Source organism: Eleutherodactylus coqui, chromosome 6 (genome assembly GCF_035609145.1).
Source record: "Eleutherodactylus coqui strain aEleCoq1 chromosome 6, aEleCoq1.hap1, whole genome shotgun sequence".
Lineage (NCBI taxonomy): Eukaryota > Metazoa > Chordata > Amphibia > Anura > Eleutherodactylidae > Eleutherodactylus > Eleutherodactylus coqui.
The window spans coordinates 141,657,609-141,674,395 of record NC_089842.1 but is presented as its reverse complement, the minus strand read 5'-3'; the positions used below and the strand labels follow the sequence as shown (position 1 = coordinate 141,674,395).

Genomic DNA, 16,787 nt, shown 5'->3' with positions numbered 1-16,787 from the left:
TAAGCCCTTCCCCGAAAATTCATCCAGCGCTTGCCGGCAGCCCATTGCTTTTAATGGAGCCAGCTGTATTGCCGGCTCCATTGACTTCAATGGGAGAACATTATTCTTCTCTGCCACAGTTGTGGTACAGCTGTGGCACAGCTGTGGCAGAGGAGAACAATCTTAGTATATGTTCTCAATGGGGCCAGCGCTGCTGCCGCCGGCCCCATTGAGCGCATATGCAAGCACCGATTTGCGCAGAACGCAGTTACATGCGTTCTGCGGATCGGTGTGTCCTAAAATTATCGGCACATCCGCATCAAAAACGGACATGTGACTGATCCCATTACTTTGCATTGAGTCTATAAATCTGCAAATCGCAAGCGCGTCTGCAAATCGGACCTAAAAACGTCCGTGTGACCGAGGCCTTAAACAATATAAAAACTTTGATAAACATTCTAATAAAAGTTTCCCCTCCCCCCTTCCCCAACTCGGAGACACCAGTAGTCACAGTAGATGACTTATTTTTTGAAAGGCTATCGGTTCTGATGGACTCCAACCTTGATAGAGCGGTAAAAGCACCAGACCCAATTACGATTATATAGGATCAAAGGGGGGAGTTAGTGAAGGTGAGGCCATACCCACCTGACTCCCTCCAACCAATTTTGAAACAACTCCAAGAACTCCCCCCCACCTGCAAACTACTGCCATGACAACAAATAACCACCACAAAACCAACCTTTAATGCAATGTTCAGTGAAAAAAAACACATAAAAGTTTAAATTAAACCTCCAAAACAAGTATAGGGCTAGAGGGCATGACTATTGCATGCACTTTTTTAAAGTGGCACTCCTGCACCCGGATAGGCGGTTCCACCTAATCTAGTCCCACCCTCTAAAAACCTTCCCCTTAATACTAACCCGTTAGCTCCCTGCTCAGCCTGTCATGTTGGCCCTCGCCCGTGGCCCTTGTTATTGCTGCTACTATATGTTAATGTAAACTTGCCAGCGGACAAGATTTATTCTGTTGAAGGGGCAGTAAATGTAAGATGTATCTCCATTTGCGGTTGCCATTTAGAGGACAGCCTGACTATAGTATTGTTCAATAGGATTACAAGCAGGGAGTTGTCACATAGCTCTAAGAATCTCCAGATACAATTCGACAAGTATTAGTAACACATTAAAAGCCATTGAGCTGACTATGGGTTTAACTCTCCTTTAAATCATGGCTTCATCAATAAAATTGCTTGAAAGTAATAAAATAACACAAACCACATTGTTTCTTACCATATAAAAGTTGCAATTCACATTACCTGATCTGAGTGGGAGTGGAAGGACAAAACTACTATGGTCAATCGGTCATTGCTATGCAGTGCCGTGTAATCACTCTTACTTTTGATTTTACTGTAGAACCATTTGCATAATACTACAGATATTTTTTTTTTTGGGGGGGGGGGGGCATCCATCTTTTTGTAGCCACATTTAATGATAAAATGTAACATTGTGTTAATAACAATACATCATAACTATGCTTCTAATGCCTTTCACTGTAGAAACTTCATATCTAATGGGCGGCTCTGAACAGCAACTGTTCAAAGTGCTGGTAACATGGGTAGGGTTCTGCTATTACATCTATGGCTTACCTAATAAGTGTGCTGTTTAAGGGGTTGTGTGCTTAAGATGCTGATCACAGTGTTTCCTGCTGCTTGGACCCCCAGCAACAAGGTGTAATGTATGGGGCAAGTTTTCAATAACTCAGAAGCAATGTCAGGAAGTATTACAGTATTTTACTGAAAGAGTAGTAGATGCTTGGATCATGCTTACAGAAGACATAGTTGGAAAATTAACAATAAATGATGTAAAGCATCTTGGAATAAGCATAAAATCACAGAATCATAGAGTTGGAAGGGAACTGCAGAATCATCTGGTCCAATCCTCCGCTCAGTGCAGGATCACTAAATCATCCGAGACAGATGTCTGTCCAGCCTCTGTTTAAGGACTTCCATTAAAGGAGAACTCACCACCTCCCGTGGCAACCTGTTCCACTCATGAATCACCTCACTCTCTAATATCTAATTTGCGTCTCCTCCCTTTCAGTTTCATCCCATTGCTTCTAGTCTTTCCTTGTACAAATGAGAATAGATCTATCCTATCAGAAATCATAAAAGGGCAGACTAGATGGACCATGTTCTCTTTTTCTGCCATCATTTTTCTATGTAACTTTGCAGCACTACCACAGGAGAAATGAAGTATTACACTGTTCCTATTTCCCAATGGAATGTCCTTGTAATGCATGGAAGTGACGCATCCTTTAGAGACAGAACCTCTTTGCAGCCAATCTCCATTCTGGCAAATAAATCAGGCCTTTTCATACCCGATATCCTCTTTAAATTGTATAGTAGGTGAACATATAGCAGACATATTGTTATTATTGGTGGTCCATTGTATGCCTTAAAACCTCTATAGGTTTGACACTACATCCTTAAATATACAAATGGCCTGGTTAAAAAGCTTGCATTCCTTTTCAATATATATTTAGTATTGTACCTTTAGCTGCAGTTTCCGAGATGCTGAAATCTTTGGCTTCCGCTGGAAAACACAAAAATATTGATATTGCTTTGTTTATTCAATGATAATGTTACATTTGTTACTGTACAAGCCAAGCTAAACACAAATAATACTGGGAAAAGACACAGCAATTTATCATAAGGACTGCATAAAGCATAATAAACACTTGTGCTGCTGGATGGTGGGGAGTCAACTATAACCTGAAATCCTTACTAGCTTTAAAACTCTTAACCGTAATGCCATTCAATAAAAAATACACATTGAAACAGGAACCCACAACCTTTCATCTTTCTTTACCTTGACCTGTGGCTCAGTGGCATAGGAGCGATAGTTTGCAGAGGACTTCCTTCGGAGTGGTGGTGGAGCGACAACAGGAGGAGGTGGTGGTGCAGGCTTTGGTGGCTCTGGTTCAGGTTCTTCTTCTTCCTCTATAATTTCCTCTTCTTCTTCCTCAGCATACTCTTCTTCTTCTTCATACTGTCAGAGATAGAACATTAGTGCTATGGTGACAGAGTGTTCAAGTGCTCGGCTATTACCGGCAATCCTATTGAAGTGAATGGAGGGGAAGCATGCATGTGTAACTGCTGCTGCCCACACTTCAGGACGTACTGGAACCGCTCTAGGGATTGATGGGATCCTACTGGTTGGACCCCTCTGATATGTTAATTATCCCCTATCATGTGGATATTGGATAACTTGCAATCATGTCAATACCCCTTTAAGAGTCCCTGGCATCTGCAGTGTTGTTGCAGGTGATAGTAGTAACTATATGCATTTAATCCAGTATTCCTTGTTCAAATTCTAGTACTCTGTTCTAGTCTACTTTATTCCGGTCAGTGTGGCATTGTTCCTATGGTCATGTCTAGTCCAGTCTTTGTTTCAAAGCCTTGGGGTTTTGTCTGCTCAGTCCCTGTTTGTATCTGCCTAGTCTTGGTTCATTATTTACTTGGCTTGTTTAGCTTCTTGTCTCGTTTTTAAGGTCATTTTGTTCTTGTATACAGTATTTCAGACACGGATGTCAGTAGTGATAAGTGAGGGCTACTTAGGAACAGTGCCTAATGTTAGTGTCAAAAATGTAGGGAAAGCAAGCATTAGGATTAGGAGTTCTCTGCTTGTTATTTTTGGTCCATTGTCAGTTACCATCACCTTCTGCCCTTCCCGTCTAATGTGAAGTCCCTATTAGCACTTTCCATTGAGTTGATGCTATTCAGCTTTAGGGCTCATTCCCACAGGCATTTGTGTAAAACGCTGTGTAAATCACGCAGCATTTTACCACGATGGGAGGCGGCGGAGAGCCGGCTATCCCAAGTATGGCGGCGATAGTGCACTGCGCATGACAGCCTATCTCATGCACACGGTCATGCCCAATGTGACATATCTTTTTAAAATTACCCGCTCTGCTTCATAGCGGTGTAATGTATTGCATACGGACAGTGTTGAATATGCTACCCATGGAGAATAGGGGTATACGCGCATAATACGTGGTGTAATAGAGCATGCGGAGATGTTTTTCATGCGTGTAGTTACATGCAATGTACATACGCTAACATGAATTGTTCAATGAAAATCAATGTAGTTGGCTAATACAATGCACAAGCGAAAGCGCTCCAAAAGATTACCTTTTTAAGAAACCGTGTCTTAAAACCAAATTTCTTGTAACATATTTTCAGTTCCACTATACATTACGCATACTGACCATCTTCTTTGTGAAAGCTGCTCCCCTTTAAGACCATTTTTCAATGCAATTTTATGTGCCTGTCTCAAAGAAGCTTCTCTGTAACTTGTTTGTACTTTGAACTGTTCCAAGGTTCCTAGTCCTGACAGTTATAGAGGTGTCTGGCAGCTACTTATTCCCTCTCCTTATTGAGAACACACGCATGGCCAGGCTGAGAGTTCATGTGTATCGAGGTTGTTGAAAGGAATAGCTTTGAGCCGTACATATGTATGGTCAAAGACTATGTAAGATGACCTTAAAGAGTCTCTTTAACCATCTTTTTGCAGCCTGCACTAAGAGCACCATAGGATAGTGCTTCCCACATTGATTAAAGTGATATGTCTGCTGTGTGGATCTGTACAGTAGTTTTTGGGAATCTTGCCTTTTACCAGTACCAGTAAATGCATAGCGGACTACTAAAAGTAGTCCTGCATATTCATGAGTTGCAGACTAGTCACACCCACTCCTTCCTCCAGCCAATGATTGGCAGCTCTCTGCATCCACAGCAGTTAATAAATGGCTGGAGGGTGGGCTGGGTGTAGCTGGCCTGCAGCTCATGAATATCCAGGACTACTTTAGGCAGTCCTCTATGCATGTGCTGCTACTGATAAAAGGCAAGCTTCTACAAAACTACTGCACAGATCCACACAGCAAACATATCACTGTAATCAGTGTGCCTGTCACTACCTTATGCTGCCCTCATAGGCTCTTTAAGGGGCTATTTCCATCTTAAGACATTTTCACAAGAAAGGACATAAATGTCTAACCAATATGTGCACCACCTTTGGGACCTGCATCTATTGCCAGAACAGGGGTCCCTCAACCTCCGTCCTGCTCAGTGAAGAAGACACTGACTACTGTGTCAAGGCAGAGAATGGGTGGAGAGCTGGCTCCGCATTGTGCACAGCTCTTTGCATTTACTTCTATGGACGTTAGTTGAGCAAGGATTCTCGGCTGTTTTCATGACTGCCATAAAAATGTAATTGAGAGAGGCCACCACTAGAGATGAGCGAGCGTACTCGGAAAAGCACTACTCGCTCGAGTAATTGGCTTTATCCGAGTATCGCTGTGCTCGTCCCTAAAGATTCGGGTGCCGGCACGGAGCGGGGAGCTGCAGGGGAGAGCGGGGAGGAACGGAGGGGAGATCTCCCTCTCTCCCGCCCGCTCTCCCCTGCTCCCCGCTGCGACTCACCTGTCAGCCGCAGCGGCACCCGAATCTTCAGACCCGAGCACAGCGATACTCGGATAAAGCACATTACTCGAGTGAGTAGTGCTTTTCCGAGTATGCTCGCTCATCTCTAGCCACCACTCTATTCATTCTCCACTGGGATGTGGCAACTAGCAGCTATCTCACCATGGGTGAGCGGGGTTGAAGGACGAGCACTCTGGAGATAGATGTGAGTCCTAGAGGTGAGACCATACATTATTGGTATATCCTGTGGTTATGCGATAAATGTCTTAAATGGGAATACTTATTTTAGTGTACAGAAATCATCCTTTTCAGTGTAAAAAGCTTGTCTGATCTAATAGTATAGATGTCATTAATAGACTGCTAGGCAGCACCGTCCCCTCCATGTGGCAGTATGGTGTGTCATATCCTGCACTAATTCACACCATACTAACTGTATATAAATTAAATATCTGAAAACGTCATCTGGGAATCATATCTTCTATGACTCATATAAGCTGAATCCTCCATATGTTATTTTACATCTTGCTGAACTAGTGAAATGTCAGCTTGGATCTGATGCAAAATTCAGTTTCTAGTTTTCCACCTTTCATTAAAGAAGTCTAACCCAAAATAGAAATGCATTTTACTCTGTGCTAAAGATCCTATTAGAGTAAATCACAGCCTAGAATAGCAGTTGCTGTCTTACTGCTGGACATCGTCTTGCAATTATTCACAAATGCGAAGTAACTGTCAGCTTATTAAGGTGTTACTACAGTTATGAAAAAGCAAAAATAAGCTAAAAACAGACATTAAAATATAATGGGCATCATTCATTAAAAGGAATGCAATGACAATTCCAGTATTCTGTAGGGACCAGTCATTTCTAGTAGGCATATTCTTAATTAATTCTACAGAATATTGTCCAAACCAAGGACCAAACGTCTTTTGGGGTTTAGTACCACAGACATTTTTTTAAGATTTTTCGTTCTGAAACAAATGCATTTTTTATTTCTGCGCTGAAGCAGCAATGTGGGATTTTGGTATTTTGCATTTTTTACCATTTCAGGGTAGGTATATGTTAGTGTTCCAATTTTTATAAATGTTATTTTGGGTGGACAAGCAAAAATGCCACCATTCTGCTATTTAAAAAAAATAACAATAATTGTACATTTGTATACCAGATAAAACTTTGCACAGGCACCTGAAGGAGCATATCCCAGCTATTCCCAAACCACGAGCCTTGGGGACCTTTGTTTGGTCTCAAGAAGTTTCCATAGTACAGTGTAGCTGTTTACCGCAGACTCACTGCTTGCACAGTGCCATGATCAGATTTGATTGCAGGTCAACCGTTGGGAGTCCCGATCCTAGCAGTTGTAGTGGAGTGTAGCTGTAGTGCCCAGATACTTCCATCAGTGTCATAGACTTTGAATGGAAAGGCACATTTTCAGCTCCATCGAAGCACCTTCTCACCATGTTTGTGGTGATGAGAAATGGTGGTGGTGGGGGCTCAAACTATACATTTTTATAAGAGCGGCTGATTCCTTATTTTTACAATTATAGAGGAATACTTGGAGAGCAGAAGTAAAGACAAATCAATGGCTCTAGGTTATATGAAAGATCAGAGAGAAGCACACAAAATACTTACAGTTACCTCTTCCCTGCAAGAAAAATAGAAAAAAACAAACATTAATATTCAGAGATGCTTAAGGAAAAATAAATGTTAACTATTTCTTAGCCCTAGCGAAACATAACATTGACATTTACTATATGCAAAAGCATTGTATAAGAAAATAGATTAAAAGGGGTTTCCAACCTAGGACTTAAAATGGCATGTTTTGACATGGCCCCTACACACTGATGAGGTGCAAACACCCTCAAACAGCTGTCTGTGTATGGTATTCTGGCTTGGCTTTCAATTCCCAGTCATTGTTACAAGGCTTGTATAAAGAATCTAACATTGACTTGCAGGAATGCTGCCTTCCAATAGGTGGCACAGCAGAGGTATTGTTTCATCTCCCTTATTTGCATATTACCCAGAGGAGCATGAATGGTCTTATAAGTCTCCTCACTCACCCTCTAGGTACTCTCCTTAAGAATAAAAGATAGCGTTCCTAATTTATGTGATCAGTAACCTTTAATATTCTTGAGCAGCCAGGGCTCATTGGCTTCTGCCTCATTGTTTTTTTTGCCTTCCTCTGGATCAACAAGGGGAGGTTGGAAACAGGCTGAACAAGATGGACATAACCTAACATACTATGTTAATATGTTACTATGTAAGCCTACCAAAAATGAGAACTAGGATCCCTTTAGTCTTCACATTGTGATTGTCCCTCATGCATGTGACTTTTATGACATTGTGAAATAAACTCCACTCTGCACTTTATTAGTGACTAGCTGATATACCCGGCTTCGCACGAGTTAATTTGGTACTGGTGTTTATCTGGTGTTCACACGGAAAATCTTATGAAGTCATGGTTACTTTAGAGATACTGAGGAAAAACATATGTTCACCATTTTGCATAGTTCTCTGCGTTACCCAGGAAACACCACTTGGAGGCAACAATGCGACGTTTCCTTTATATAAAATGACATCAGGAAGTGAGAGAATTAGATTACGTACATAAAATTTGGACACTAATTCTTTTGCACTTAGAATTGAATAATCGAGTTGGGACCCATTAACTTTTCATATTTATGACACAATCAATGCTTGTGCCAAATTTCATGTTTCTATGACATTGGGAAGTGAGAGATTTAGACTATGTACGTAAAATTTGGACGCTAATTCTTTTGCGCATAAAATTGAATAATGGAGTTGGGACCCATTAGCTTTTCCTATTTATGACATAATCAATGCTCGTGCCAAATTTCCTGTTTCTATGACACCGTAAAGTGAGAAAATTACATTCCGCACGTAAAATTTGGACGCTAATTCTTTTGCGCATAGAATTGAATAATGGAGTTGGGACCCATTAGCTTTTCCTATTTATGACATAATCAATGCTCGTGCCAAATTTCCCGTTTCTATGACACCGGAAAGTGAGAAAATTACATTCCGCACGTAAAATTTGGACGCTAATTCTTTTGTGCATAGAATTGAATAATGGAGTTGGGACCCATTAGCTTTTCCTATTTATGACATAATCAATGCTCGTGCCAAATTTCCCGTTTCTATGACACCGGAAAGTGAAAAAATTACATTCCGCACGTAAAATTTTGACGCCAATTCTTTTGCACTAGAATTGAATAATCGAGTTGGGACCCATTAACTTTTCCTATTTATGACATAATCAATGCTCGTGCCAAATTTCACGTTTCTATGACACCGGGAAGTGAGAGAATTAGATTCCGTATGTAAAATTTGGACGCTAATTCTTTTGCGCATAGAATTGAATAATGGAGTTGGGACCTATTAACTTTTCCTATTTATGACATATTCAATACCCGTGCCAAATTTTAAGCTTCTATGACATTGGGAAGTGAGAGATTTAGATTATGTACATTACATTTCTACGCCAATTCTTTTGCGCTAGAATCGAATAATCGAGTTGGGACCCAATTACTTTTCCTATTTTGGAGATAATCTATGCTTGTGCCAAAATTCATGTTTCTACGACATCGGGAAGTTGGAGAACTTTTGGCGAGTCAGTCAGTGAGTCAGTCAGTCAGTGAGTGAGTGAGTCAGTGAGTGAGTCAGTGAGGGCTTTCAGCTTTATATATATAGATGCCACAGTGCCATATGTAGAGGTATGTATTGTGAAATATTATGGAGAACTCTGTTCCTTTAAGTTAATAATGCTGTCATGATGAAACGGCACGCAACAAGGTGCAGTAGTGATTGTGGCACAGGGGTGCCTGAGCATCGGCGTTGGGGGATACCAGATAAGAGTTTAGTGATCAAAGTGTGCGAATCTGTATATTGACAATAGTATGCCGGAGTATTAGTTAGAACAGCTACAGCCAGAGAGAGACAGTCATCAGTGTCAGAGAGAGCAAAAATGAGTACCGAAATAAAAATGAGGTTCAGGTGTGAGTTTTTCATATAGCGAGCCGGAAGGCCAGAGTCGAAAAACTGGTGCACCCTACTGCCATCAAAGGTGAGATCAACGTCTATAAGAGATGGATTTTTGTTGCAATAAAGTTCAGTTGAACACAGACTGTGGAGTAAGAGGCGTTTAGTCGCAATGTCTAAGCCGATTCCATGGCAGCCATGTGACTGGCTGTTTTGGGCCCAGTACTTGTCAGTGCAGCTAAGGATGGGCCATATGAGGCTGTGTGAACAGGACTGGTTCACACTTACTGATGCAAAGCCTGATGCAAAACATAGTCAACCAAGAGAGGTCCAAGATCTTCAGTGCATCGGTAAGGAGACGTTGAAGGGTCCAGGGCATTATCAACGAGGTGCAGACCTTGACATAAGGACTAGAAAAGCTGGGAAACCATCACCCTTTCCAACAGGTATTGAGTCCAGTATAGGCCCTTAATGTGCACTCAGTCCAGCACCCCCATAAGTGAGAACTGAAGTACTCTGGCCATATCCCGGAGCAGTATCACAATGCCATACTGCAGCATTGCTTCACCATATAATGTCTATGTATGCCTCTGCCCATAATGTAAGACTATTGTTACTATTTGTTGCATTGGTATATCTATGAAATAGCCAACTGAAAGGATAATGCATAAAAATGATCAGTAAACAACTAAAGTAAGATATTTGAATGTAAAACACAGTGAATTGATAGAGTATACTTACTCTTCAGACATCTTGAATTGATCTTAAAAAGATAAAAAAAGACAATTATTAGATTACAGATATTGAAACCTAATAGTTCTTATCAAATAAATGTATCCATTATATCATTTTAGTAAAATAGGTCACTTAGTGTGCACAGTCTACATTATATTGACTCCCACAGTTTAACCTATAAATACAAGGGTATTACAAATGATCTCCCCGATGTGAAACACTCATAACTCCCATTTAATGACACGATTAAAAACACACACAAACAAACAACTTTTTCCCAGAATAAGCATACAAAAATCAGAGCCCCCCCCCCTTAAAAAGTCATAATTAGTATTGTCACATCTGTAAAAGTCTTAACTATTAAAATTTAAAATATCATCTATTCTGCACAGTAAATTCCATAAAAAAATAAAAAAAACTAAGCACAATGCCAGAATTGTATTTCTGAGCATCCCTTTGCCCCCAAAAAGAAATAGAAATAGAAAGTTAATAAAAAAAACATATGTACTTAAATAAGGGAGCAATAAAAACTACAGCTCATTCTGCAAAAAAATGAGCCCTCATACAGCCCCATAAGGAGAAAAATAAAGAAAGTTATAGGTCGCAAAATTTGGCAACAAAATGCAATTTTTAAGTAAAGTTTTTGAATTTTTAGAAGTAGTAAAAAAAAAACTACTACACAAAATTGGAATCGCTGTATCTGTAGTAACCAACAGAATAAAGTTAACACATCCTTTTTAGTATACTGTGCATGCCGTAAAAACAAAACCCAACAAACAATGGCACAATTGCGTTTCTTTTCTCTATTTCAGTCCACCTGAACATTTTCTAAAAGTTATATAATAGCATTTATGGTACATTAAGCGGTACCATGGAAAAATACAACTTGTCCTGCAAAAAACAAGCCCTTTAATTTACTACATTGATGGGAAAAAAGACATTATGGTTCTTGAAAGGCAGAAATGAAAAAAAGAAAAAAGAAAAAAATGTCAGATCTTCAAAGGGTTAAGGAATTTTTTTTAAGGTAGCAGTACATTCTTGCACAGTAGCTGCTGAGAAGGTCTTTCAGCCACGATCCAGTGATAATCTGAACGATTGTCGTATGCAGCAACTGAACTGCGTATAGAAGTCTTTCACTTCTCGTTTGTCGTTTAATTTCTGATTGCAGAGAACTGAACAATCTATCGTTCAGTGTAAACCAGTAGCCGTTCACTTATGAATGACTGCCTGATTACTGTAAATTGAGGCGAGTGGGCCGGAATGATTCCCGGCTAGCTCCACTTCCATTCAGTCAGTGATGCTCAAGTTGCCTTATGATAGGAGCATTCCTGTAAATGCACACCAATATTTGTGTCAAAATAATCTTTAAAATAATACAATTTGAGCATTTTATGACTCATTTAACCCTTTAAAATCCAATTTTAGATTCAGAGTTTCCTAAAAGGCTTTCTCTTTTTGCTGTTATACAACGGTGCCATCTGCTGGCTAAAGCCAGTGTGTGTGCGCCAGAGAGGTTCCGACAGCGGAGTGGCTGGCAATAGACGGTAAGAATACCCTATTGTCCGTCTTCTGACACTGGAGCTGTACAAGCTTCAATCAGAATGTAGGAAGATGTCAGACAGTGGATTGGAAGGGGTTAAGACTCCCTCTTTGCCAAAACTGAATACTTAGTGAAAATAACACATAGCATACCATGTAGCCCATTTCTTGGTGCAAAAAGAGTCTGGCAGCATGAGAAAGATGTACTAAATCAAATGCAGCAAATATCACAAATTTACTTTAATTATAGCGCAATGTGTGATGATGTGTGTATTGCTTAAAGTCACCATGTAGCCCTTGCCTAAAAATTTCTCCCTTCCATTTTTGAATTGAATGTGGCAATTAACCATCACTTAAAGTGTTATGTGGTTCCCAAAGTAAAGAAGGATTTGAATGTTTTTGGCACAAAATGCAGTAAATGTATGCCAGCCATGAGGGAGTATAAGAAAAAGTGTCTAATGCATCTACTAAGTAATGCCAAATGTATTATATATACCCCATGCACCAGTTTCATAAATGTGAAACAAGTGTAGGCCAATGCATCAGCAATGCGCACCCTGGCTGTCACAACCAATTGAAATCATCTTGAGCCACCATGCTGCCTACGTGACAAGAAATTGCATTGTAGATTGAGCCAAAAATGTACACATTACATCTGACATAGGGCACCAACAGTCATCATACCTATAGTCTTAACTGTGCATTAACCCTTTGCAATCCAATTTTGGATTCAGGGTTTCCTAGGGGGCTTTCTCTTTCTGCCATTATACAATGGCGCCATCTGCTGGCTAGAGCTAGTACTGCGGTAAGAGACATGCTGGAGAGGCCCCCGACAACAGAGCGGCCAGTAATCAACAGTAAGAATACCTTGCCGGACGTCTTCCAAAATCGGAGCTGTACAACCTTCAATTAGAATGTCTTTAGACATCAGACAGTGGATTGGAAAGGGTTAACTTTGATTTTATTGATGTTGAAAGTCAATATGTAGTTTTATCCTTCTTTTCATGGATGTAAGTTTTTGTGATATATTCTCTTCTATGTGTCATTTATATAGCTTCAGTCCCTGGCCTCTGGATAGCTGGTAGTAACCCGAAAGTGCTACTCATAGACATGTCAAGATACTGTAAGTGTTCCATCTAGTGAAAGTGTTTAATGATACAATGAATAGCCCCATCACTCTCTCTCCCAATATCTTTTACCTAATATCATTACCTCATGCCTCCATGCTCAGCTCCATATTTGGTCTAGCTAACAGCACTACAGCAGCAGATAGATAAGAGACATTAACTTTCTGATGTGTTTCCATCTACTAAATTTACTTGCATGGCTCGCTCGCTGACTTGTACAGCCCATGGGGCACTGATGCCCTTCAAATGGCAGATAAGATTGTAGCCGGGTGCCCATACTATTATAATTCATTGATGCTCATGACTATTAAACAGAGGTTGTTCTATTAAACACAGACTGTATCTATCTATTGAGTTTTTCAGAATGCGTCCATTTCCTTATAGACTGATTAATCAGGTTTTGCACTAGGCTAACAATCTGAATAATAATGAATGTAGTACCAGCAAGCAGAGATTCAGGGGATGGATTAAATTATTATATTTAGGAATATATTACCACAATACAATAAAGCCATCCAGGTAAAGATGGCTTTTGAGCGATAATTTTGCAATTTTGCATAAAACTACTACTTGGTACTAATGCCTATTAGTACCAATTAGTAGCATGTGAGCAGTTGGGAGCTATATTCAGGGAACAGACCACCCGCTGTTCTGTGAATATATTCCCTTTGTTCTGCCATGGGGCTGACAGCTAAAACAATGTAATCAGCGCTCCCCGGGTAGAACACAGTGTGCGGACCTTTTTATCAGCTGTTCTGCTGAACTATGGATTTCATGACGAACTGAAATTCATCATTCGGCAGAAAAGTGAAAGATGGGCACATTTACAAGCAACGATTATCACTCAAAAGACGGCTTTTGAGCGAATTTTGAGCGATAATCATTGTGTCTAAATGGGCCCTTAGACAGTAGGGCTATTTTAGGTGCACAGACTCAATTGGCTGCGAATAGGTTATAAGCGGGCACGTAATATGAAGAAGGAGGCATTCTGTGTACCACATAGGCACCATATTCTTACCTACAAGTAATTCTTCAAGGGGAGAATACCTCCACAATATATTTTGTGATGGAGCATGTATTGAATTTAGAGAGGGTTTTCTATCCAGTGGCACATAGAGGTACAGTACAGGACCATACATTTCTATGAACACCATTTTTGGGATCTGGAATAAGGCTCTGTACATAAGCCTTTAGGCTGGATTCATATAATGGATCTGTTAACTGAAATGGATGTAAAGTGCATCTGTTTTCGCCAGTCTTCATCATTGCCCTCATGATCACTTTTTATCATTAGGTCACTTGCTAGTACAAGAGAATTATTGAAAGTTTCAAAATCTTTCAGTAAGAGTTAATTAATACCAGCACAAATTGTGAGATCACATACTGCAGAAAATCAAGACGTGTGACATATAGTTAGATACTGAGTGATTTTACCAAACTCTGTTCTATCATACAGAGCAAGGGCTATAGTTAAATAAATAAATAAATCTTGTTATTTGTATAGCGCCAACTTATTCTGCAGTACTTTCAGGTAATTTGCTTATTACCCCACACAAAGCTGGATACTCATTTTACCGACCTTGGAAGGATGGAAGTCTGAGTCAACATTGAGCCGGCCACCTGAATCATGCAGGGATTGAACTCACAACCTTTAGGTCATGAGCGAGAGCTTAGGAATGCATTTCTGCTGTCTTAACACTCTGCCTCACATATTGTGACTCCCTCCATCCAGTGCTACTGCTGATGACAGTTGAGTTGCTCAGCATATCATTGCATTATATCAGGCATGTAGATTATTGTAGGCTAGCTGTAATTGACAAAGAGGGCTTGGGATCTCCACTGATCACTGAAATGCACTCCCAGTCTTCTCTGGGTCCCAATTAGACTTTTCCAAAAGATACTGTACCACGAGTCCCTCTTGATATAAACCAGAGGTAAGAGCTACAGTTCTTTTAAGTGATTGAAGGTGGCACCAGCACTTGGTCCAACAGAGTCATACAGTTTTGGTATAAACCTTTTGTTGTCTGGTTTAAAAAAACTCAGGATCAAATAGGAGGTGGAGTTTGTCTGTCATTCATCTTTTAGCTAGAGCAAAAAGTACAATAAAAAGCCTTTGCTTTGGAGGTCCATGCACATCCATACATTATATAGACAGCCCCACTGATTTCAAGAGACATAATTAGAGATGAGCGAGCACTCAAATGCTCGGGTCCTCGCTATTCGAGTCAAGCTTTTTGTAAAAGTCGAGAGCTCTATTCGAGTAACGAACCCCATTGACTTCAATGGGAGACTCGAGCATTTTTGTATGGGACCCGCCAGTTGACGAGCTGCTTTTTTCTCTCTCTCTCTCGCCAAGCCAGCCACAAACTACTGTTGATGTGAGCAGCGGGGAGGGGTCAAATCTGACACGTCAGCGACGGGTAGGGGCCGAAACTGGGGCGGGGTCGAACACGGCGGGTTACTCGCTCGAGTAGCAAGCACCCTCGAGTATGCTAATACTCGAATGAGCATCAAGCTCGGAAGAGTACGTTCGCTCAACTCTAGACATAATGTAATGCTTCCTTTTTCCTGGACACTGCCAGCTTCCCCGATAGACTGCATATGAATGTTGGAGGCAAAGAAGCTTGTCATCAGGGGACCCTTCTAACAAAAAGGATTGTCCCGTGTGGATAACCCCTTTAGAAATATAGTGTATAAACCATACTGAAATGTATAAGGCACTTGTATTTAAGGCTCTTTAAGCACCAGTAAATCAAAAGGCTCTATAGAAGATCATTTGACCCACTGGGTAATTCTTACTTGCAGGTTGTTAGTTTCGTGCTATTGTTCAAGTCAGTTTTAGCCTGAAAGATCTGTGATCTTATATTTTATTATTTTTCTCATCTTTGGGTGGAGACAGCCTTTATAATAACATATCGCCATCGCTATAAAAGTTTATAACCCTGTCGTCACATGTCTGGTCTGTCAGGTTGCAGTTGACTTGTTTGATAGAACTATGTAAAAACATTGTAAATATTGCAGACAGTTTCTATTTTTCTGGTTTAGATCTTGAAATAATTTTGTTTATGGAAACACTATAAGACCTGAGCAAGTTATATTCAGGTTTCTTTAATTGATTCATTGTTATACTATTTAGGTGGGTGGGGGACCAAATAAATAACAGACGAGATAGATAGCTAGATAGATAGATAGATAAGAGAGAGATAGATAGACATGAGATAGATAGAGAGATATGAGAGAGAGAGAGAGAGAAAGAGATATGAGAGAGATAGATAGGAGAGAGAGAGAGAGATAGATATGAGATAGATATGAGAGAGATAGATATGAGAGAGAGAGAGAGATATGAGAGAGAGCAAATTATATTCAGGTTTCTTTAATTGATTCATTGTTATACTATTTAGGTGGGTAGGGGACCAAATAAATAACAGATAGATAGCTAGATAGCTAGATAGATATGAGAGAGATAGATAGATATGAGAGAGATAGAGAGATATGAGAGAGAGAGAGAGAGATAGGAGAGAGAGAGAAAGAGATATGAGAGAGATAGATAGGAGAGAGAGAGAGATAGAGATAGATATGAGATAGATAGATATGAGAGAGATAGATATGAGAGAGAGAGATATGAGAGAGAGAGCAAATTATATTCAGGTTTCTTTAATTGATTCATTGTTATACTATTTAGGTGGGTAGGGGACCAAATAAATAACAGATAGATAGATAGATAGATAGATAGATAGATAGATATGAGAGAGATAGATAGATAGATATGGGATAGATAGATAGATATGAGATAGATAGATAGATAGATAGATAGATAGATAGATAGATATGAGAGAGATAGATAGATAGATATGAGAGAGAGAGAGATAGATATGAGATAGATAGATAGATATGAGATAGATAGATAGATATGAGAGAAAGAGAGATAGATAGATAGATACAT

At 40.0% G+C, this 16,787-nt stretch overlaps 1 protein-coding gene across 1 annotated transcript in view; it reads right to left on the bottom strand.

Moving 5' to 3' along the window:
• The window catches only part of TNNI3 (troponin I3, cardiac type), a 52,533-nt gene that overhangs the window by 12,287 nt on the left and 23,459 nt on the right, over window positions 1–16,787 (bottom strand). Inside the window, exons 2-5 of the mRNA XM_066572399.1 lie at window positions 10,185–10,206; window positions 7,083–7,089; window positions 2,844–3,023; window positions 2,526–2,567 (exon numbers count right to left, since the gene is read on the bottom strand). Of these exons, the coding sequence (XP_066428496.1) occupies window positions 2,526–2,567; window positions 2,844–3,023; window positions 7,083–7,089; window positions 10,185–10,206 (251 nt within the window). The remainder of the gene's footprint in view (window positions 1–2,525; window positions 2,568–2,843; window positions 3,024–7,082; window positions 7,090–10,184; window positions 10,207–16,787) is intronic.